Source organism: Galeopterus variegatus, unplaced genomic scaffold (assembly GCF_000696425.1).
Source record: "Galeopterus variegatus unplaced genomic scaffold, G_variegatus-3.0.2 Scaffold6, whole genome shotgun sequence".
Taxonomy (NCBI): Eukaryota; Metazoa; Chordata; class Mammalia; order Dermoptera; family Cynocephalidae; genus Galeopterus; species Galeopterus variegatus.
The window spans coordinates 1938239-1961303 of record NW_007726117.1 but is presented as its reverse complement, the minus strand read 5'-3'; the positions used below and the strand labels follow the sequence as shown (position 1 = coordinate 1961303).

The 23065-nt window shown below is 47.6% G+C and overlaps 1 protein-coding gene across 2 annotated transcripts in view; it reads left to right on the top strand.

The window, feature by feature from the left end:
* Window positions 1-8319: 8319 nt before the first annotated feature.
* SLC1A7 (solute carrier family 1 (glutamate transporter), member 7) overlaps window positions 8320-23065 on the top strand; it is a 47365-nt gene continuing 32619 nt past the window's right edge. The window contains exons 1-2 of one of the 2 annotated variants that reach the window (XM_008579859.1): window positions 8320-8637; window positions 15092-15171. In XM_008579859.1, coding sequence (XP_008578081.1) covers window positions 8461-8637; window positions 15092-15171 — 257 coding nt within the window. In that variant the 5' untranslated portion in view covers window positions 8320-8460. The remainder of the gene's footprint in view (window positions 8638-15091; window positions 15172-23065) is intronic. The other variant, XM_008579929.1, reaches the window with a different exon arrangement.

Below are 23065 nucleotides of genomic sequence, written 5' to 3'. Positions count from 1 at the left end.
CATCTGAGAAGGCTCAGGAGGGGAGGTTAGTGAGCTGCTCACCCTAGCCCCTCATTCATGTCCTATGAAGGCCAGAGATTCTCCATTACCACTGCAAATCTCCTTTTAGCTGGGCTCTCACTGAAGGAGTCCACCAGCCAACAATCTGTGCCATCTCTCCTTGTAGAACCAGCCCCTGGCTCTGCGAAGGGGAAATCACCCACAGGCATGTGTGATGATGTGGATGGACCTGTGAAGGGCCTTTCCTGGTGGCCAGTCCACAGCAGGATATTCCTTTTTCAGTGGTCACCACCCTAACCCTGGCACTGGGGTGGGTGGGCACTGTGAGAGAATGGCTGTGAAAGAGATTGTTGAGGGCCTGTAGCCCAGTGCCCTTCTCCCCTCACACTATCCCATCAGTTGTTTGAATCCCTTCTCCACATGTCCCCAAGACATCACTTAGCTTTTGTTTGTACTTCTTGGGAACAAGGAGTTTACTACCTCCAGAGGTAGCCCATTCCATCTTTAATCTTCTCTGGTTGTCATATCCTGAAATGTTGTGCACTTAGGCATTAGACATAGTGACATGGTGAGAGGAGGGAAGGTCAAAGAACTTTTAATAAATTGCTCCTTTTGCTTAAGCTATTTTTTTTATTTTTTAACTGGTAAGGGGATCGCAACTCTCGGCACAGTGTTGTCCGCACCATGCTCAGCCAGTGAGCACGCCGGCCATCCTGATATAGGATCCGAACCCGTGGCCTCGGAGCTACCAGCACTGCACTCTCCCAAGTGAGCCACGGGGCTGGCCCTTGCTTAAGCTTTCTTGATTGGGGTCTGTATTCGTCCGTTTCTGTTGCTTATAACAAAATACTTGGAACTGGGTACTTTATAAGAAAATGAAATTTATTGCTTACAGTCTTGGACGCTGGGAAGTCCAAAGTCCAGGTAACATATCTGATGAGGGTCTTCTTTGGTGGTGGATTCAGTGACACAGGGTATCACATTGCAAGATGGTGGAAGCAGAGAAAGAGACGCTCATGTGCTCTCCTTTTAAGGCCCTCAGAACCACATCCATGACCACCATTATTAATCCATTCCCTAGTTCACCATCCTCAGAATCTAATCACCTCTTCAGGGCCCCACTTTTCAGTTACCATAATAGGATTTCCCACCCTCAACAATTACAGTCGGGAATGAAATTGGGCAGACACAATTCAATCCAGGGCAGGGGCTTTATATCTTGCAACCATCTATTGAGCAGTACCAAGCTCTGTATTAATTATTTTTCATGTAAGATTCCATTTAAACTTTCCCAGACCCTGTGAGTTAGGTATAATTAGCATCCTCATTGCATAGATGAGGAAACTAAGATTGAGAGTAGTGAGGCCTGAAGGTCACACCACTAGTTTTCAGCGGAGCTGGGATTGAAATCCGGGTCTGCCTGAGACCAAAGCCCATGCTCTCCACCACTGTGCTGTCCAGGCTTGCACCTCATTGCAGTTTCAGGAAGCAAGGAGTCATCTTTGAGTTGATAAAGCCGAGGCTTAGAGAGGTTAAATGACATCCCGAGATGTCTCCTCCTGACTCATTCACACTCTGCCCAGACTTCCAGCGCTTTGGCCCACTCTCATCTTTACTTTTTCCAGAAACCAGGGCTGAGTCCATTGCCTGTTTAATTCCTTAATCTGATTCCCTAACATTTCTGGTCCCAACTCCCCAATACCAGTCTTTGTCCAGTCATTGGCCATGGTGGCTCTGCTGACAGCCGTCCTGTGTCCCCCATCCTACCTTGCCCATTCAGCAAACACTGACCTCAGCACCATCCCAAAGGAAAGGAGCCTCTGGAAAGAGGCAGCAGGTGACCCCTGCCCCTACCTGGAGTGAAACAGAGATGCTGGTGGCTGTGTTTCTTCCACATGGAATACAGCAGTAGTGGAAACAGGCTAGAGAAAGAATAATGTAACACAAACGTCACCGTGAAACGTAAGCTCTATCAGAGCAGGGATTACTGTCTATTTCTGTTTATTGCAGTATACTGTGTCTAGAATATGCCTATCACATGGTAATAAATAATGATATCACATAGTAGCATGTATATAAATAGTGTTTACTATGATCAGACCACTTTCACACATGTAATTCATTTACTCCTCATAACAACACTATAAGGTAGAATCTTATTATCCCCTCACTCCGTATGAGAAAACTAAAACTGAAATGCAGCGTAAATTGCCTAAAGTCACACAGATAGTTGGTGAAGGAGCTGGAATTGAAACACAAGTCATTTGGTTCCAGATCTGTGCTCTTAAATCACTACTCTATACCACCTCTCAGTATATATATGTTGAATGAAGAATGAATGGATGAATGAATGAGGCATGCAGACAGGAAAGCCGGTGAGAGAGAGAATTCTAACAATGCAGCCCCTACTTCAGATGGCCTGTGCAGTTCCTTTCTCCTCTTGCCCTTGGATTCTGTGCAACCCTTGCCCACGCAATCTTATAAACAAGACTGGTTTCATGGGCATATGACCTGTGCGATTGCACAGGAACCCATGCTGAGAAGAGCCCTGTGTTTGGAATGCTCTGCTGTCGTCATCTCTAAATTCTTAATAATTTTATCTTTGAACTTGTACTTCATAAGCAAAGTCTGCGGGGACAATGGAGCATGCATGTAAACAGAGAAGATTCATGCCATATACATGTCCTGCTGGGCCCTGCCACTCCGTTCTCAGACAGTGTGGGTGCTGCCCCATAAGCACAGAGATCAGGTAAACCAGTGACACATGGGGATTCAACAAGACTCAAAGCAAGTACAAAGTAAATGTGTTATGTCTACAACTGAGTGAGCAGAGGTGCTGGCAGCCATGAGAAGCCATGCTTTCTTCAAGCACAGAACATGCTTGTTTCGAGCACAGAAAGGAGAAAACAGCATTGTGAGAAACACAAACGACCAAGGAACCTTATCATATCCTTTCCTACTCGTGTTACTCCCCTGTAGCCAACTGCTCACATTGAAAATGAGACATTGAAGGAAAGGGAAATAAAGGGCTCTGTATAGTTCCTTTTCTTTTCAGTCCTTCCTTACCCATCAGTAAGCCAAAGGCAGAGAGTACTGGTAGAATATACATGTATCAAGAAGTGAAATAAAAGCAGTTGCGTTAGTTTTGTGCAACATTTCCACTGTTCTGATAAAAATGAAATGCACATATACATGTATGAGCTACTAAATACAAATTGTGTAATTTTGCTGATTCTGCATGAGTTCATTCTCTTAGATTTGCATTTAAAACTGACACTGCACAATATAAAGATGAACAGTGAAATTCATGCAAATAATTTAGTTTTATTTACTTAAGAATGACATTAAATAGAAAATTAAAAAACACCATAATAAGTTGAGAGACAGACTGTGGAAGAAGGGAAAAAGCTATATATTTTGGTATCTTTAATTCACTTTTTCCTGCTTTTTGAATAAAGAGCCCCACGTGTTCATTTTGCGCTGGGTCCCACAAATTATGCAGTTGGCCCTGCTTATAAATTTCCTTTTCATCTAAGCCAGATGGATTTAATTTCCTGTTACTTGCTAACAATAGTCCTAACTAATTTGGAGACTTAATTTGAACTTGCTGAGGTTTTAACTTAATACTTTGCTCCAATGTTATATTCAAACGAGAAGACACATGGTGCAATGTGCAGAACATGGGCTTTCATAGATGCAGAAGAGAGGCTAAGAGAGCCTCTTACTTGGGCAAAGTCACATAGCTTCCGAGGGAATGAGCTGAGATTTGAATCTGGCTTAGTTTGACTGTAGCAAGTTCAATATCATGGAAATGTTCTGTTACTGTGCTGTCCGGTATGGTAGCCATTAGCCACATGTGACTGTTGGGCACTTAAAATATGGTTAGTGCAACTAGAACTGAATTTTAAACTTTAATTTTAATTAATTTAAATTTAAATAGTGTAACTAGTGTTACTGTATTGGACTGCACAGATCTAGAACCTGTGCCCTTAACCCTTTAGCCCCAACACTTACCGATCCAGTGAATGCAAGTGGAGGGGCTGAACAGCTCACCGGCTCCCTCAGGTACTTGGCCCTTTCTGGTGAGTCTAGGTGAAAGCATTATAGCACCCAGACCAAGCCTAGCACATGGAAGGTACTCAACAAATAGTAGCTGAGTGGTTTCATGGGTGCTCAGGCCTGAATTCCAGAAATGTCCAATCTAGACAGGAAGGGCTGGAAGAGGCAGAAGGAAGGCGGTGTGTGTGAGCCTACTACAAGAGAATCCCTTTCCCCATCCTGCAAATGTGGGAAGGACCAGCCCTCAGAAGAGGTCAGGACAGCCCCTCTGTGACTAACACTTGCAGGAATCCCAGTTGGATTAGCTGCCCACAGAAAACGTTCCCGGAAGGGCCCAGCCTCTAGTGAGCTGGGGATACATGTCAGGGAAATTAAGGCGCCTCTGGTATGTCTCTGGATTGCAGCCAACAAACCCAGAGCTGTCATCACCACCAACCCAGCTAGGAGTTCAGACAGCCCAACCTAAACTCATTCTGACACACGGTGGAAGGGGTGAGGCCCCAGCCCGGCGGCCACTCCAGCCACTGATCTGTCGCTGGGTCCCAGGGGATTTTGCTCTCGCACCCAGGGCCTGGGCCCCTCTTTCAGAACAGGCTCTCCTTCTCTCTCCTGCCCTTTGACCAGCACCCCCTTCCTGGCTTACTGAGGTCTCTGACTGAATGACCCCTCCTCTGAGAAGCCTCCTACACCCACCTCCCCGGGATGAGTTGGCCCCTCCACTGATTCTGGAAACTCATTAATCACTAGTGAGTAAATCAACCCCTGCTGCTCTCCACCCTGGCGTACCCTGTACAGAGTTGCCCCAGTGACCTGCTTCTGCAGAGTAGGACAGCTGCACTTATGATTTGAGACTTGGGGCTCATTTTTGACAACCTGTTTATCTTCTCTGCCCACAGCATCTTAACTGGTGCAGCTCAAGTCTCCTAGAAGACTCTCAGGCTTCCTGCTGCTGTCAGTTTCAGCTGCTCTGGAGGACAAATCCTTGCTCCTCAGGTTCATTCCCTGCCCCTGCCGATATACCCTCCAACTTCGGGGATTTTCCCTCGAGATGTTTTTTTTTAAAAAATGTGGTAATGGGCTGGCCCAGTGGCGCTCCCGCCAAGGGTTCGGATCCCACATACAGGCCGGCCGCTCACTGGCTGAGCGAGGCGTGGGAGCAACACCGAGGGTTGCGATCCCGTTGCCGGTCCCGGTCTGGTACGGGCGCAACACTGAGGGTTGCGATCCGTTGCCGGTCACGAAAAAAGACAAAAAAGGAAAAATAAATAAATAAATAATAAAAATGTGGTAACAAACAGAAACTTAATTTTATTCTCATAGATTATTTCCTTGCCAGAGCCAATTAAAGGGGATCTAGGGCTAATTTCCAGCTGGTAACTGTGGAAGAGCCTGAGATAGTGGGGAGGGAAAAGAGAGGAGTGTTGTATCTGGGCTAGTCAGAGAAGGCTTCAAGGAAGAGGAGACATTTGACCCATGACTTTAGTGACAGGGACATTCCAGGCAGAGGAAGTAGCAGGGGCAAAGGTGTGGAGGGCTGAGAGAGAATGCAGCATTCAAGGAACGTGCAGTTGGTGGTCTTGCAGAAGCTTGAGGTATGACAAGCAGGAGGAGATATGCTAGGGAGGTGAGAAAATGACGCACCAAGGGCCTCAAATGCCTTGCTGAGGAGCACAGACTCGATCCTGAAGACTGGAGTTTTCCAAAGTGTGTTCCCTCACACCAGACCCATGGAATTCTCTGCTCAAAGCAGGAGTGGGATCCTATATGCCCCACCTGCAGACTTCCTCCACCATATGCTGCTACTGTAAAGGCTCTGCTAAGACTAACAGTGACTACCTGTGAGTATCTGCAAGGCGCCGGGCATGCCCTAAGCACTTTACATACATCACCATATTTGACCCACCTCACAACCATACAAACTAGATACTCTTGTATTATCCCCTCTTTACAGAGAGGTTAAGAATTTTGCCCAAGGTCACAAAGCTAATAAGTGGTAGAGCTAGGATTTTAATTCCAGCAATCTGACTTTGAGCTGTCCTGGAGTAAAGAACCTGTTTAACTTTGTTTCATCCAGAATTTCCTGAACTTGTTTTTTTATGTAATTATGGGAAAAAATTTTGCATAACATTGTAAAAGGCAATTGATTTTGTGGACAATGGTGAGCTATTAAGAAGTTCTGATCCAGGAACCTTTTGATATGATTTGCAAATATCCTTACTAAGCTCATTATCAGTCACTTACACGTTAGTCTGAGTTAGTCCTTTCTTGGTGCTCCTCAATTTTCTTATAAGCCCCCTGAAGGCAGTTACTGTGTCTGATTGACTGCTGCGTCTGCAGTACCCAGGAGAGGTTGCATGAAATAGTGCTGTAAGAACATTTGCTTGAATGAGTTGTAACTCCCCTGTTGAAGACAGTGGGAACAGTGGAAGGAAGGCCTGGAGCCTGGGAGGCAGGCGGTGGTAGGGTCAGAGAGTGGGTGGAAAGCACTAGGCAGCAGTGGTGGGGACATCTTGGCAATCAGAGTCTTGGAGCTGGAGTGGAAAGCAAGACTCACCTGTCTCATGGCACAGCTCAAGGCCAGGCCTGAACCCAATGGAAACGCAAATCCATGTATCGGCTCTGAATGTTTTCTCTTCTAGGTGGTAACTAACCACCTGGGTAATCAGAAAACGAGGCATCTGTTGGAGTCGAAGGTGTATCAGGAAAGTTTGGGTTTTAAGAGTCAGAGTCAGAGGAAAAAATCTCTCAGACTTGTATTTACCTCCTAGACCCTCACTCCCCTCCCGCTCAAGTTACTGCACACAGTGGGGGCTTTGGAAGGTTGTTTTGTTGAACTGAAGTTCCTTAGACGGCTCCTAGTCCATCTCACCTATTCTAGAAAGGGCAAGACTGAGGCTCAGAGACGGCAAGGTCACAGAGCTGATTAAGCCCGAGTGTCTCCTCCCAGTGGAGCTCTGCCCATGGCTTCAGGGCCTGTGCCCCAGCCCCTCTCTGCCTCCCCCCTCCCCACAGTTCCTTGGCCCTGTCCCCTTCATCCTTCACCCCCTTCCCTGTGTCAGGAGGAGGCAGCCCCTGTGCACACCCCGTTCCTGTTACATCCCCACCCTCACCCCAAACTGTGCTCGCTGCTGCTGCCTGACTGCCCCTAGTGAGATTAAAGCTTCCTGGTGAAATAGAGGGTTAATTCCCACTGGCTTTAAAGGGCAGGCCAGACCACAAGAAATAGCAAAAAGAAAACCCTTCTTCAGAAACGCTTGTGCGATGGTGATCCTAACAGCCCTGTCCGCTGTTTAGCACACCAGAGCTCACCACTGCTTTTACAAGGAGTCTCTGGAAGGAATTCTGTACCAGCCCTAGTAAAGTAGATGCTATTATTATCTCCATTTTACAGATGGAGAAACTGAGGCACTGTGAGATGAAATGGCTTGTCCAGGGTCACACAGCTCGTAAGTGGCAGAGCTGAGACTTGGGTCTCTTGGGCTCTGCCATCTTTAAAAATAATAGGCCCTGAGAACCTACAGGGTTTCCAGCTTTAGTCTTAAAACAGCCCTGAAGAATATGCATCATTTTTGCTATTTCACAGTGAGTGGCACAGCCCAAATCTGAACTCAGGTGCACTGGACTCAAATCTACATCCCCATAATATTACCAAATGTCCTTGAACCCACCTACCTGTTCACGTGGTGGAAACCAAACCAATGAAGGCCTGAATGCCACTCTGCTGCTTACTAGCTCTGTGACCATGGCCAGGAGACTGGCTCCTAAAGCCTCAGTCTCCCGTTCAGTGAAATGATGGTAGGAATCCTGGGGTTGTCAGGATGATTTCCTGTGATAACACAGGTAAAGCAACCAGAACAGGCCTGGCACACAGTGCATGCTCGGTACTCAGCTGCCTCAGTTTCTTCATCTGTAAAATGGCAATATTAATAGCACTTAGCTCTTACGATTGGTGTTAGGATTAAATAAGCCAGTATAAGCAATGTCCTTCTAGAATGGCACTTGGTGCACAGCAAATGCTTAATTAATGTTGGCAATTACTGATATCTTATTGCCTTGCTTTCAATTATTTCTGGAATGAAGTGGGGATAAAAATCAAACCCCCTGAGCAAATGTTCCTCTTGTTCCTCCCACCAGTACCCGGTCTACTCCCTTGTTTAAGACGAGCACTTGGCTATGAGGTCCGAACTCCCAGACCACGTGTCCTGCTCTAATTTCCCAGGCCTTAATCTGCTCCCAGCTCCTAATGATGCAGCTGGTAATAGGATTGTGGCTTCCCTCTGGGGCGGCCACACAGGCCATGGCCGTGGGGCTGACAACTGGTACTTAGCAGGTCTGACCACCTGCCTGCTGAGGAGCCAGTGCCCCCAACCCAGACCCTGAGCCCCAGCTGGCCTCACATGCATGGAATGGTGCTGTGCCCCGTGCCAGCAGGCCAGGCTCAGCATGGTGCTGGGCGCCATCCTGGCACGAGGGAGGGACGTGTGCAGGCGGAACGGACTGCTTATCCTGTCTGTGCTGTCTGTCATCGTGGGCTGCCTCCTCGGCTTCTTCCTGAGGACCCGACGCCTCTCACCACAGGTCAGCACCCAAAGCGTCTCACAGTCCCATCTAGGAGGGGTGGGCAGCCTGAGGTATCTGAGGTCACATTCTTGCTCCGTGGCTCCCTGGTGACGAGACAGTGTATGAGTGAGTCACTTTGCCTCTCTGAGCCCCAGTTCTCTCGTCTATACCATGGGTGTGACAGATCTCTTGCAGGACTAGAGTGAGACTCCAATAAAATGGCTGGGGAAGTGGTGGCATGCCCAGCACGCCCTGATGACTGAGATTACAGATGCTCCTCCTTAGAGTCACCGCAGCTCTTAGCCTGTGTGGAGGAGGCATGGGGTCTTGTAAGAGCTCACAGTGGGCACCAGAGAACACCTCATACAGGCAGCTCATATGACCAGAGATCCATGCAGGACATTCTAGGCAGAGGTAACAGCAGGAGTGAGGCACAGGGACAGGAAACATTTCCTTTGTGGCTACTGTAATATACAGTGTGAGGCAAGGACTGGAGCACAGGGACCAGTAGGCCAGCAGGTCCCACCACCAAGCACAGACTTGGGGCAACCGTGGGGAGATTTTGAGCAGAAGAGTGATACGGTTGGATCTGAGCTTTGGGAGCTCTCTCAGGTGCTGAGAGGAGCATGGGGGGCAGAGGGGCAGGTAGCAGGGCTGGCAGGGGCCGCGTGAGGGCAGCTTTAGGGTGAGACATGCCAGTGGGGATGCAATGGGCACATATCAGAACTGTTTCCCAAAGAGAAACCTTCAGGGTGTGGTGGCCAATGGCATGTGGGTTCGGGGGACAGAGAGGCAAGGCAGGCTCCAGGGTTCTGGTTGTGTAACTGCCATGGTAAAGATGCCTTGCCTGGGAAAGTGTCCCTTTCCCTCTCAGCCCCCATCTCCTGTGAGAGAGGGACACACACAGTGTTAAAGAAAAAATTATTCCAACACTTGTTAAAATGGTAAGGAAGACTTTATTCAGGTGTCAAGCCCTCCCACGGGAGAGAGAGAGGGCTCAGCTCCAAATATAACAAAGACAGCTGGGGATTTACAAATCCCCACCAACGAGCAGAGTGAGCGGGTCAGAGGACTGAAAACTACATCCAGGGGACGGGGGTTCTTGCTAAACTGTCTTAATAGGATTCTTGCTGAAGGCAGGCAGGGTAATCAGATATGGAGAGTGGGGGATGAGAAATTTTATCAGATATTGAGGGTGATCAAGAGAGAGGGAATTCCCATTAAACTGACTTAGCAGGATCCAAAGACCAGGCCCAAGGACAAGGCCTAGTTGAAAAGAGGGCTCAGAAGAGCCTGTCTAAAGTTTGGTCAAGGAGGAAGTCTTTGTCAATGGGCTCCTGGAAGATTCTCTATTCTGTAAAATTCCTCTTCCTGTAGCTCACTGATATCTAGTGCTGTCTCTACAACTGGGGCTGAAGGCAACAGACTTCATCCTCCATTAAAAGGAAAATAGCCCCTCCCAGAAATTAGGCCCTGTTAAGCTGCTTGCAGTTGTTTAGAGAGAAGCATGGATGGACTCTGAGGCAGAGGGACCCTGAACTTTGACTCTGCTAGTAAATGGCTGGGCAAAATCCCATCTCCTCTCTGGGCCTCAGTTTCCTTATCTGTAAAACGGAATCGTCAGTATATGTCTTCTAGAATTGTTGTGAGGAGTACACACACACAAAGGCTTCTTCAGAGCCCAGGATATAGTAAGTGCTTACCGCGTGTTCCTTCGCCCTCCCTCCTGTATCTACCTGTCAAAGTCCCACCTACATCAGGAACCATCTCACATTCCATATCATATAAGAAGTCTCTCAGACCTGTCTACATCTGAAATAACACTGACATTCCAACTCACACCATATTCCTCCACCGCAACGCAGCTGCTGGCTGCCTGGCTTCACAGCCAGTTATGCAGGTGTCTGTTTCTCCCACCAGACTGCAAATTGCTGAACAACACATGGGTTTTCTTGAACCAAGATGTGAGCCTAGCTCAGTGTTAGACACAGAGACCCTTCAACTGTCTGCTGAATTAAACTAGCAATGGCACAAACAATCTGCAATCTGCTCTCTCTCATTTTCCTCAGCAACAAAAATATATTTCCTGCAGGAAGATTATTTTATGAAAACAAATTGGAATGCCTATTATTAAAAGCCAAATTCATCTGGAGCCTCCTTTGCCAAAGCTGCCTTCTCCATCTGTTTGGAAATACAAATGTGTTCCGGTCTGGATTAACCTGCCAGATAAACCGAAGGAAGGATGTGGACTCTTAGAACAATTATTTGGCAGGAATTGGCTTTCTCAGCATCTTACTTTGAAATCCAGGATTTCTCTGTTTGATCTCTTTGCCCGTGATTCGGAAACTAAACCCTTCTTATTTTGTAAGCTTTTGCAACAGGCAAAAAATCATAAACAATTTGGAAAATGGTAGAATGCTCTATTTGTGAAAAGAATTTAGAAAATCACAAGATTTTGTCTTTGGATGTGAATATCTCATTTAAAAATGTAGACCATTTTGAGTTTTTCAGTTAAACCATGGGGAATTACAACTGCATCCATTTTCTTTGTCTCCCTAGAATTCCACTAAAATTATAGTAATGGAATTTTAAAAAGATAACCACCAAGAACAAAGAGAATATAAAGGGAGATCGCCAAAAAAAGAAATGAAGAGACTAGAACAAATTAGGCAGTATGGAAAGTGGATGGAGTTGAATGATCTCACTTAGTAGAGCACAGAAAGTGGAAATCTTGTCTGCAGAGTGGAACCAAGTCCGCTTGTCTTGTAGATCTGCAGAAGGGCTCTGGGCTTGAAAGTACAAGGTGCTGCACTAGGCAGGGGTGAAGCATGGAGTTGAAAGTAGGGACATTGGAGCCAGCCTGGTGGCACACTGGAGAGTGCGCCACTTGGGAGAGCGGCGGCGCTCCCACCGAGGGTTCGGATCCCATGCGGAGACCGGTTCCCGCTCACTGGCTGAGCGCGGTACGGGCACGACACCGAGGGTTGCAATCCCGTTACCGGTCAGTAAAAAAGACAAAAAGGAAAAAAAAAAAAAAGAAAGAAAGAAAGTAGGGACATTGCCTGGAATTTTGTAACTGGAGCCATTAGACCCTAGGGCCCTTGCAGTTCACGTAGTCAGGGGACTACTCATCCACCCATCCCTACGCGAGGTACATGCTTCAGATTAATTAGTGGACATCTGCATTCTGAGTGTGGGATCGCCAGCACAGCTGCAAGATTGCTGTCAGCTGAGCTTAGGCACAGCCCCAGTCCCCAGCCAAAGGCAAGAGGAGACTTTTGTCACTGAAGCCTCAGAGAAAAGATCTCTAAATTCTGCTATAAAGGAGATTCCTTTAGCATCTCACCTACCCCCAGTGAAAAAGCCAGATCATGACCCATCACCCTGCCCTGAGGGGCCATCAGTTGACAACCCCATTCACATACACAGAAGTTGAGTGCTTGACACAGATATAAGCAGAAAGCCGAAGTCACCAGAAATTTTAGGAAAGCTGCTAACATGAAAGGCAGAGACTAACAGAGAAAAGAAGGTCTCTGATGAAGCAGAGACAATGCAGGGAGTAGAGGAAAACTTTTAAAATCTTTTCTAAAGCTCTTAGGAAATATGAGAGAAGATGTAGTTACCATAAAACAGAATGAGATGCTAAAAAGATCAATCAGAGAACAAGAAAGAGCTTTTGGAAATTAAAAATAGAGGAGCCAAGATAAAAATGTCAGTAGCTGAGATAAAGGTGTAGAAATCTCCCAGAAAGCAAAACAGAGATGAAAAAGGAAAGAGAAAATTGAAGAAAATTAGAATGTCCAACATCCAACTGTCTAATAACAGTGTTACAGAGAGCTAACAGAAAAAATTGGAGGAGAGAAAAGTTTTGCAGGGAGTACACGGAAATTTCCGAGAAGTAAAAGGTAAGCTTAGCATTATGAATTTTAAAAAGAAATAAAGAAGAACATTCCATACTGTGGCACATCACTATGAAATTATAGAGAAGTGGAGATAAACAGATGATCCTTAAATAGTTCTGAGGGAGTAAAATAGGTCTCTCTTAAGCAACGCTAGAAGCTAGAAGACAAAAGAGACATGCCTTCAAAATTTGAAGGGGAAATTATTTTCAGCTGAGAATCTTACATATAGCCAGACTAGGCAGTTTTACTCACGTGAGGACTCAAAATTTCTCTTCCATCCACCCTTAGGAAGCTACCAAAGGAGATGTTCCAGCAAAACAAGGAAGTAAACCAAGAAGACAGGAATCTGGAAAATGGGGGATTGTGTACAGAATAAAGTCCCAGAATGACAGTGAAGAAGAGACCCTGACAACCACGGGGCCTAGAGAGTCTGTCCAAACTGGAGCAGGGAGATGGAGAGCTCCTGGACTGAGGTCCCAGGCGGGATAAAAGGGAGCTAGTGTGCTTGAGTGTACAGAAAACACTATTGCTAGGCACTTACTAGACACGTTAAAGTGTTTGGAAGAAATGAATGAGTGGTTCTCAGAAAGCAAGGCAAATGAAAAATCAGTCAATTATTAACTTCAGGGAAAAAAACGAAGGTTGTACAAGCAAGGAGGGTGGCTGTAGCACCTCACTTGGCTCAACCGTGAACAAAGTATCTGATGATCAAAAAATTGTAAACCTTGACTACTGATTTACCCCAAAATTGATATAAAGATAATGGTGAAACGGGAGGAGGAAAAGCAGGGTAGGAAGTCAGTCCTCATCAATCATGGCAGGGAAGTTTAATAGATGTCAAAATGATAAATCAAGAAATAGCACTTACAACCTCATTATTTAGAAATAATGACCCTAGCGGTCATTTCCTAGGGGGAATAGCTAGAGGAGTTGAGGCTGCTCGCTGCTGGGGAGTTGGGGGATGGGGGTAGAGAGAGGTGCGGAAGGAGCTGCCATTTTATCATTATAGCACTATCTCACCTAATGAATATATACATGGATTAAAACTAAGTACAAATATATACTCATGATGGGTATATTTATTTTAAAAGCAGATTTTCTGGTGCATTGGAAATGGTAGTAGAATGGGACTGGGGACTGATTCCCGGTCCTGCACTGAGGCTAACTCACTCGGTGGGCAAGTCACCTCCCTCTCCCAGCTCAGCTTTCTTGGATATAAAATGAGTGGGCTGGACTAGAAGATTTTTAAAACCCCTTCACAGCACCCAAATTCAATGATTTGGGGTTTTTCAAAGGCATCATACCATTAACCAAGATTTATGTTTGGCTTTGGTTTAAAAAAAATTGTAAGCACAAAAATTTAACTTGGAGGCTGTTTTAAAGTTCGTTTGCCTGCCTCACCCACAACCTCACCCTCTGAATAAAGTGACCCCAAGATAAGGTTGCCAGAAATACCAAAATTGAATCAAATTAAAAAACACTTTTTAAACAGCAAACCCAGTTAAATTAGACTTTCAGATAAACAACAAATAATTTTTTAGTGCAAGTAAAGAAGGAATGATTTGGGCCAGCTCCTTGGCTCACTCGGGAGAGTGCGGCGCTGGGAGCGCAGTGGCGCTCCCGCAGTGGGTTCGGATCCTATATAGGGATGGCCGGTGCACTCACTGGCTGAGCACGGTGCGGATGACACCAAGCCGGAGGTTGCGATCCCCTTACCGGTCACACACACACACACAAAAAAATGATTTGTTATTATTTGAAAGTCAAATTCAACTGGCCTTAGGTCCTTTCCATTTCAGTGGACAGGTTCCAGTCATGTGGCCCTTGGGAGACAGATGACTGGGCAAGGGTTTGGCGCCCTAGTCAGAGATTCGTGCATAGGCTGGAGCCAACAGCCTATGAAGGGCTAGATGAAGAACTCTGCCTAGTACAGGACTCTTATTCAGAGTGATGTCTCACTCAGCATTTTAGTGCTAGAGAATGGACCTAATAAATATGGAGAAAGGAACTCACTATTTATAAATCAGTCTCCTCATAAACTAGACTGGGAACTTCTCTGGGCGGGAACCATGCTTAATTCATTTTTGGGTACCCAGTTGATGCCTGGAGCAGTGTGGGTTGAATGAATGTGTGAACAATACACAGCCATGCCACTTACCATGTGCGAGATGAGACAGATTTTTATACCGTGGACAGGCAGGTGAATGGTGCAGATCGGGGGGAGCTGTTATTTATGGGGATTTCTGAACATTTACTCTAATCCAGGCACTGTGCTAAATGCTTATGGGCAGGCAGTAACGTGTTATGGACAAGAAAAACTCAGAGAGGTGCAGTAACGTGTTTAAGGCCACACGGCTGGTTATGGGGGCAGAGGGGGATGTTGCCAGGATTGGAACCCAGGTCTGTAACCCAGGTCGGTTTGGCTCCAGAGCCAGCTCTTTCTCCATGGACTCTGTTGCCATGTGCTAGACGGGACAGTACAGATGAGCTAGAGTTTTGAAGATTGTAAAGCACTGAGCACCCAAGAAGTGCATCACCTGTTATAACCCCAGCTCTTGCTGTGTTTTCAGGAAATTAATTACTTGCAGTTCCCTGGAGAGCTCTTGATGAGGATGTTGAAGATGCTGATCCTGCCCCTGGTGGTCTCCAGGTGAGAGGCAGGGTATTTGACCAGGCAGTCTGGGGTGGGGAGAGCAGGGGACAGATTTTTGCAGATGCCCTGCTCCTGCTGTGCATGGCTGGACTGCAGCTGCAGGCCCTGGGAATGGTGTGATTGTAGGGCCCTATGGGTAGGAAGCTGTGTCCTGGGCTGCTGCTTTCTAGGTCATTCAGTGGCATCAGTTATTTTATTCCCATCTAATGGACTTTTTTAGTCTACTGCACAAGTGATTTGGAGTCATAAGACATGACCTGATTCCAAGATAGCTCAGGGCCAGGGAGTTCAGGGATTGCTTCCCAGAGGAGGAGCTCTTTATGGTGATGGAGCAAGGTGTTGGGAAAAGAGGACTCTGGGGACACTCCAAAGAGGATATCCAGCCTCAGCTGTACTGTGCTAGCTGCGTTACCTTGGACAAGTTATAAAAAAAATATCTTTAAGCCTCAGTTTCCCCACCTGTAAAATGGGAATAGTAACAGCTACTTCAAAGGGTTGTCATGAAGGCTATATGTGTATGCAACGGTTCAGGGGGCTGGATCATGGGGGTGTGGGAGGAATGATGGGAGATGAAGTCGGAGGGTGGGCTCTTGCCTAATCATGAAAGACCTCGAATGCCAGGTTAAAGAATTCAGACTTTACCCAGTCGTGTGCGAGCCATGGAATCACTGGGGATCACTTGGTCCCTACCACTGATGTGCTAGGTGACCTTGGGCAAGCCCCTGCACCTCCCTAGGTCTCAGATTTTCCAGATATATAATGAGCTGGCTGCTCCAGGTCATGTCTAAGAGCTCTTTGCTCTGAGACCATGGGTTAGCAATCTTCACCACCCAGGACTCCTCTGCAGGGAGGGAATTACACAAGCCTCTGAGTCCTGGGAGGTGTGAATAGGCTCTGTCCCCTGGAGACAGCCTCCCCTACTTCCCTGCTGCAGAGGGATGAGCCAGCCCCTCTGCCCTCTCCTTGTGAGGTGGAGATGGTGCTCTGCAGACCAGAGATGCCAGTTAACGGTACTCTATGCTCTCTGCAGGGAGGCTCTTGCAGGCAGCATAAGGCATCTAAGGACTCAGCCTTCAAGGCTCTGCTGAAATGCTACCTCCCTCGAGAAGCCTTCCCTGACTCCTTAACCCACTCTGTTGTTGTCTCCTCTTTACGCACCTTTTGAGTCATTCACTGAGTCAGTGAGTCTGTCGAGGTCACCAGTGACCTCCATGTAGCTAAATCCAAAGGACACTTTCAATTCTAGTTCTACAGGACCTCTCCACAGCAGTTGATACCCTCTTGAAATACTCTTCCCTATGACCTTACACTCTCCTCACTTCTGTCTGCCCCTCCATCCCGGTTTCTCTCCCTCTACTCAAACTCCACATGTTGCGATTTCTCAGGCCTTTTCTCATGTAACCTCCTGCCTTTAATATACCACCTACAAGCCCAAAACTCCAAGATATAGATCCTCCCTCCCAGATTTCCTCTGAGCTTCACACTTGATTAACCAACTGTCTGTTTAACATCTCCATTTGAATACTTCAAGTTTAATGTCACCAACTCGACATTTTACCCAGCAAACCGGTTTCTTTTCCTGTTTTCTGCTTGTCAGTAAATGGCAGCTCTGTCTACCCAGTTATCCAATCAGGCCTCCTTGGTTATCCCCTCCCCTCCCCCCACAGCCGGTCCATCAGCAACTCCAGCGGGTTCTGCCTCCTAAATAGGACACAGCTTCACCCCACCACACAGGTGCTGGGCACTCTCTTGTCATGTCCGGACTCCACTGGTCTCCTAGCTTCTGTTCTGGTCCCCCTCCCATCCATTCTCCACCCAGCGGCCAGAATGATCCCATGAAAAGCAGACTGGGCCATGCCATTCATTTACCTAAAACCCTTTGATGGCTTCCATGACATTTAGAACAAGCCCTAAAATCTTTAACCTGGTCTAGGAGGCCCTGCGTGAGCTGCCCCTGCTGACCCCTCCTCACCTCTTAACCAAGCCCTTCCCCATCTCAGGGTCTCCATGCATGCTGTTCCTTCCGCCTGGAACATGCTTCCCCAGCATCTTACGTCTCTTCCTCTAGGTCTCAACTAACACATCACCTCCTTAGAAAGCCCTCCCCAGCCGACCCCTTCAAGCCTCCTCACCCTCCCTCACTGCGCCCGTTCCTTTTCCCCCACAGCATTTTGCATACATTGCTATGCTCTGTGTATTTGTTTATTGGCTTCTCTCTGTATCTTCCACTGGACCACAGGCTCTGTGAAGTCAGCAACAGTATACTCTGTTGAGATCCAACTCTGGCTTGTCAGCTCCTAGCCAAGTGCCTAGCACATAGTAGTTACTCATTAAAACTTGTCATTTAACTAATGAAGTCAACAATCATGCATTGTGCTTTCTGGGTACTTGGCCCTGCTCTGGGCTCTGCAGTTACAGAGATGAACAAGGTACCATCTCCGACCTCAAGGAGTTCACAGGCTGTGGGGGCAGCTACAAAAGCTAGACGACTACCTAACGCTAACTATGTGCGCTGAGGGAGGAAACACAGGATTCTTGTTAGGCAGCTTGCCGTGCACCCTCACTGTGGACTGTTCCTACTGCCTGGCCACTACCTCTTACTCAGAACAGACACCTCAGAGGCAGAGGCCCTTGTGTGAGCCCTGGAGTCAGACAGACCCAAGTTCTTTCCTGACCCTGCTATTTATTAGCTGTGTGGCCTTGGGTAAGCCATTTAATTTTTTTAAAAACCCTGTTCAGAAGCCAGAGACCTGGTCCTAGACCTGCCTCCACCACAAAATTATCATGTGACCTGGGCTAAAGCACCCCATCCTGGACCTCAGTTTACCCAGTGGCTAAGGGCCCGTCCAGCTCTCCAAGTTCTGGCTCTCAAATGCCTGGTCTCTCTCTACCAGACTTCAGTGCTTTCTCTTGGCTGGAAATGGAATGTGTTATTAACTTGAGAAAAGCCAGTGTGTGTTCACACGTCTCATTTGTTTATTATACAGTTTGGGCTGGTGCAGAGCAACCGTGTCACTGAAAAATGGAAGTGCTTTAAAATTTTCCTACCAAGGAAGCATCAAACATTCATGGGGGACAAATGACGCCTTTCTGAGCCTCTATCCCCTCGTCCCTGAGCTCTCCTTCTTTTAGCCTCAAACTGGTCTATAACCCATCATCCATCCACTGCTGTTCCCTGAATGCCGGCTCCTGGCCAGCCGAGCGCTGGGCACCCTGCCATCAAGGAGCAACCAGGCTGGTGTGGGGTTGTCACTCAGGGCAGAGCAAAATCACCAGAGCTGCTTTGAAAAATTCAGGTGTGAGGCCTCGCCTTGAGCTTACTGAACCAAGCAGCAGCTTGGTTTAAAAGCTCCACAAGTGTTCTGATGGTTTGATTTAAAAAAAAAAAAAGGGCCGGCCCGGTGGCGCACTGCTACAGTGCGCTGCTTGGGAGCGTGGCGGCGCTCCTGCCGAGGGTTCAGATCCCACATGCGGACCGGTTCCCGCTCACTGGCTGAATGAGGTGCGGACGCAGCACCAAGGGTTGCGATCCCGTTGCCGGTCCCGGTCAGGTACGGGCGCGACACCGAGGGTTGCAATCCGTTGCAGGACACAAAAAAAGACAAAAAGGAAAAAAAAAAACAAAAAAAAAAAACCCACAATCCTGATGTCTTGGGGTCATACCTTCTGACACTCTGGCTGGACAACAAAAGAGCTGGGCATGAGGGCCACTGCTCTCCCATTCCGGGGCTCCACGCTGTGAGCCCAGGACACAGGGGTTTTCTGCAGCGTAATTGCTGCAGAGCCAATGGGAGGATATACACATTTAATAACCAGCAAATCTGGGTCCTGAAGCTTGGCACCATGATTGCTCCCACCTCTTCTCCAGGACAACCTGCTACCCCTTCCCTATGCCAACCCCTGGAAGAAGGCTGGCCACCTAATTAGTCCCTAAGCATGCCACAGGCTTTTCTGTCTCCACGCTGATCCCCCTGCCATGAATGACTTCTCTTAATTTACAATCTCACCCTACGTTCAAGTTTCTATCTGTGAAATCCTTCCAGCTCCCCATTTGTTGATGACACCCTGTCTCTACTGCTGACACTGCTTATACCCCTGGCTGCGTTCAGTGTTGTTGGTTAAATGATTTCACAGTCACAGCTCATGTACCACATGATGGGGTACAGGTACCTATTGTAGTACAGTAGTGACATCTATTTGGGCAAACAAATTGGCATCCTTGTCTCACTGAGCAAGTAGCGTCCCTGCCTAGGGGTGGGGCTGGTTGACACGGCCCCTCCATGGGAAGGGTCATGCGCTCACTGTTTTCATGTGCGGTGATGGGAGGAGGTCAGATTCACTCCCCCCTGATTTTTCACACTAATGTCTACCTGGTGCTCAGCATAACAGGTTTAGGTAGGAGACTGGAGATCTAATCGACTAGCAAAGAGAGGTGAGATGAGATGTAAGGAAGCGTGGGCAGTGACATGTGGGATGAAAAGCCCCCGGGCCTGCCTTGCAGGATCTCACCATCCTGTCAGGAGAGTCACAGAGACGCTTTGTTCCAGAGAAAGGAGGCCCCATGGGATGGAGGGAGGCCCCGTGGGACAGAGGTGGGGCCAGCAGGGTTGGAGCCCGGCTCAATCACTCTTCCCACAATCCAACATCTTCCAGCTCTTGGGCCTCTTTTTTCTAGAATCTACTCCAACCCAGCACCTAGCCTGAGCCCCTCCTCAGACAGGTATGCTACAGTCCAGCTGAGCGCAACCTACGCTTGGCCAGTTGTGACCGTGTAAGTTGACAAGGGAGGTGAGCAGGCAGCACAGGCAGAACCTGCAGGGCGAGAACAGGGGCTTTGGAGCCACTCGACTAGATGTGCAAAGCTAGCCCAGCTGTGTAGCATCTTATTTGTAAAATGGGAGAACACGTCCCTCACAGGATTACTATGAGCATCAAATAAGATAATGTCCGTGAAGACCCAGCACAGTTCCTGGTACATTAGGCGCATCACATATTTGTTTTCCTAACTTTTGAAAGCGTCACCAGGCTTGGAAGCGAGCCTCCAGACGCAAGGAGGGGAAGCCCGCATTTCACGAAACCCTCCTCCTCTGTTTCTGCTCCCAGCCGGCAGCCCCTTGGGATGACCTCTTCCTTCTTCACTGTTTCAATGAGCACCTGTAGCTCGCTTGTCACCCCCCTGGAAAGGAGGAGGCATGACCAAGGCACACTTGGGCACTCACTCAACACTGATGCAGAGCTGATGCAGCACTCCCCGTCTCCTCCTGTGTTCACAAAGGCCTTCACAGGGGCATGGACCAGGTCCCTCCCATCTCACCAGGATGCAGTCACCTGGCACCCAGAGCCATTCCCAGTGCCACCACAGTCAAAGCTTCCTCGTTTTCCATGAATTCCTAGTGCCTACCGCCTCTTGCTTTTTCTCTGCCATTAGACTCCTACAACCAAGCATCCTTCAGTTTCCATCCACATGGACACCCCTTGCTTCAAGTAGTTCATAAAGTTAGCAACTTCACTGACAGGTGTGGAAGACGGAGCCAGGTGAGGATCACATTTAGAAGTGTAAAGCGTCAGCGATCTCCTGGTTTGTTCTCTCTCTGTTATCTATTGCTGTGTAACAAATTACCACAAACTTCGTGATGTAGAAAAAATTCATATATTGTCTAACCATTTCCGTGGGTTGGAAGTCAGGATATGGCTTAATTGAGTCCTCCGCTCAGCGTCTTACAAGGTTGCAATCAAGGTGACAGCTGGGCTTTGTTCTCATCTGGAGGCTTGACCAGGGAGGACTTCCCATCCAAGCTCATTCAGATTGTGGGCAGAAGTCATCCTTGTGGCCGTTTGCCTGAGGCCCCACTTCCTAGTGGCTGTCAGGGGAGGCCACCCTCAGGTCCTCTGGCAGTTCCCTGCTCCTGGCTCCCTCTGTAGGTAGTTCCCAACAGCTCCGTACTTCATCAAGGCCAGCGAGAGGCTCTCTCACTCTCCAGTCTCCTAGGACAGAGTCTTATATACCATCATCATATCAGAGGAGTGACATCCCATCACCTTTGTCATATGTATCAGCAGCAACTCACACGTCCTGCCCCCACCCAGGTAGGACTATTCAGGGCATGGATCGTGGAGGTCAAATTAAGGTGTCGCCACCTCTTTCTCCCCACACCTTCCTTCTCTCTACCTCTGCTCCCAGACCAACCAGAAATCCTGCACTTTGTCTTTCAAAAGTCACTTCCACTCATGCTCTGTCCCTGGACTGGGGTTGGGGTGGGTGGGGCTGCTGCTCAGCTTCCAGTCTACGTGGCTCATCAAGAAATTTCTTCCGGGCCGGCCTGTGGCTCACTGGGTAGAGTGCGGTGCTGATAACACCAAGGCCACGGGTTCGGATCCCATATAGGGATGGCCGGTTCGCTCACTGGGTGAGCGTGGTGCTGACAACACCAAGTCAAGGGTTAAGATCCCCTTACCGGTCATCTTTTAAAAAAAAGAAAAAAAGAAATTTCTTCCGAACAAGTACAGCTCCTTTACCATAAAAAGCATTCTGACAGGTACAACTTTATCTCTTCCATAGGATTTCTCACTGCCTAGTACAGGCTCTGGTACACAGCGGGTGCCTAATAAAGGGTTATTAAATAAATAAAGAGCAGTAGCAGGGCAGCGGACATGGAGTTCAGGCCAAGTTTCATGACAAACATTTGAACGGACCCTTGTAAGATGCTCAGGAGTTGGCTTTTAAAGATATTTTTGTACTTTAAAAAAATTATATAAGCCAATTACAAACATTCTGGATAATAGAGAAAAAAAATCATCCTGTCATTCCATGCCCCTAATTCTGCCACTGTTATTTTTTTCTCTACAAATGTTTGTTCTTATCATTCTTAGTTGTGAATTCGCCGGGTCCCAGGTGCTGTCATTGTCTGACTGGTTCAAAATCTGCATCTTGTCTGGGCGCCAAACTGGTCAGCCCTGTCCTCTGATGCTAGCGAGAGGCAACCAAATGAACAAAATGCCGCTTTATTCATTCACAGAGATACATACACCTGCAAGGAGGACAGGCACACAATGCCTCTGGCCAGAGCATTTCTCCCTGTAGGCTCACCAGGTGGGGAGCCCCCTGGTTAAATCTGTTTGCTGGCAGGATAATTTAATTATTTAATAGTGTAAACATTGTAATTCTGGGTTTGCCACTTTTGGTTCATTTTTGCCCTTTCCCCTCCCCCAGCTTTATTGTGGAGCCCCACCACATGTGCATTTAACTTAAATGCATTCAATTACATGTGCTCTGGAAAAGAGAGAAAATCATTTAAATGAACAGGAGATGCCTCTGAGTGAATGTGCTGTGGGAGAGGTGGGGCTGCTCAGCCGGTCTCAGTGCCCATGTGCCTCTCAAAGCCTGAGCATCTCCCTGCAGCCATAGAGATGCCAGGGCAGGAAGAGAGGTATGTGTTTTAGATTATGGCCTCTGAGTGTATGCTGACTGCTTCATCTGGTGTTCATCTAAAGAAACAGCAACCCGTTCCAAAGATGGAAGGAAAACTGTCTTGAATGAACTTATACATCATTACACTTCCCGAACTCTATGGGCAATGTAAGGGATTTTCAGAGGCAGATTTAATTATACTTGGTTTTTGCTTTCTTTACTGGCTTGAAACTGAATAGGTGGAATATAGTCTCACTCTTCTGTGCAAGCAGGAAGCCTGGTGTCTTCCTCTTGAGGCCTCTATCCCATTGGCCAAGGTCAGCTTACTTCATTCAGGGGAAGCTTCTCAGGCCAAGTAGATAGAGAACTGGAACATCTGATCCTGCCACTAGGCTGTTGCTCTGGTTTCTTCCACATGGTGTCGCTGTTGAACACAGGTCCTGCATGGTCTGGTAGAAGTCTGCACACTGCCCCTTGCAGGTG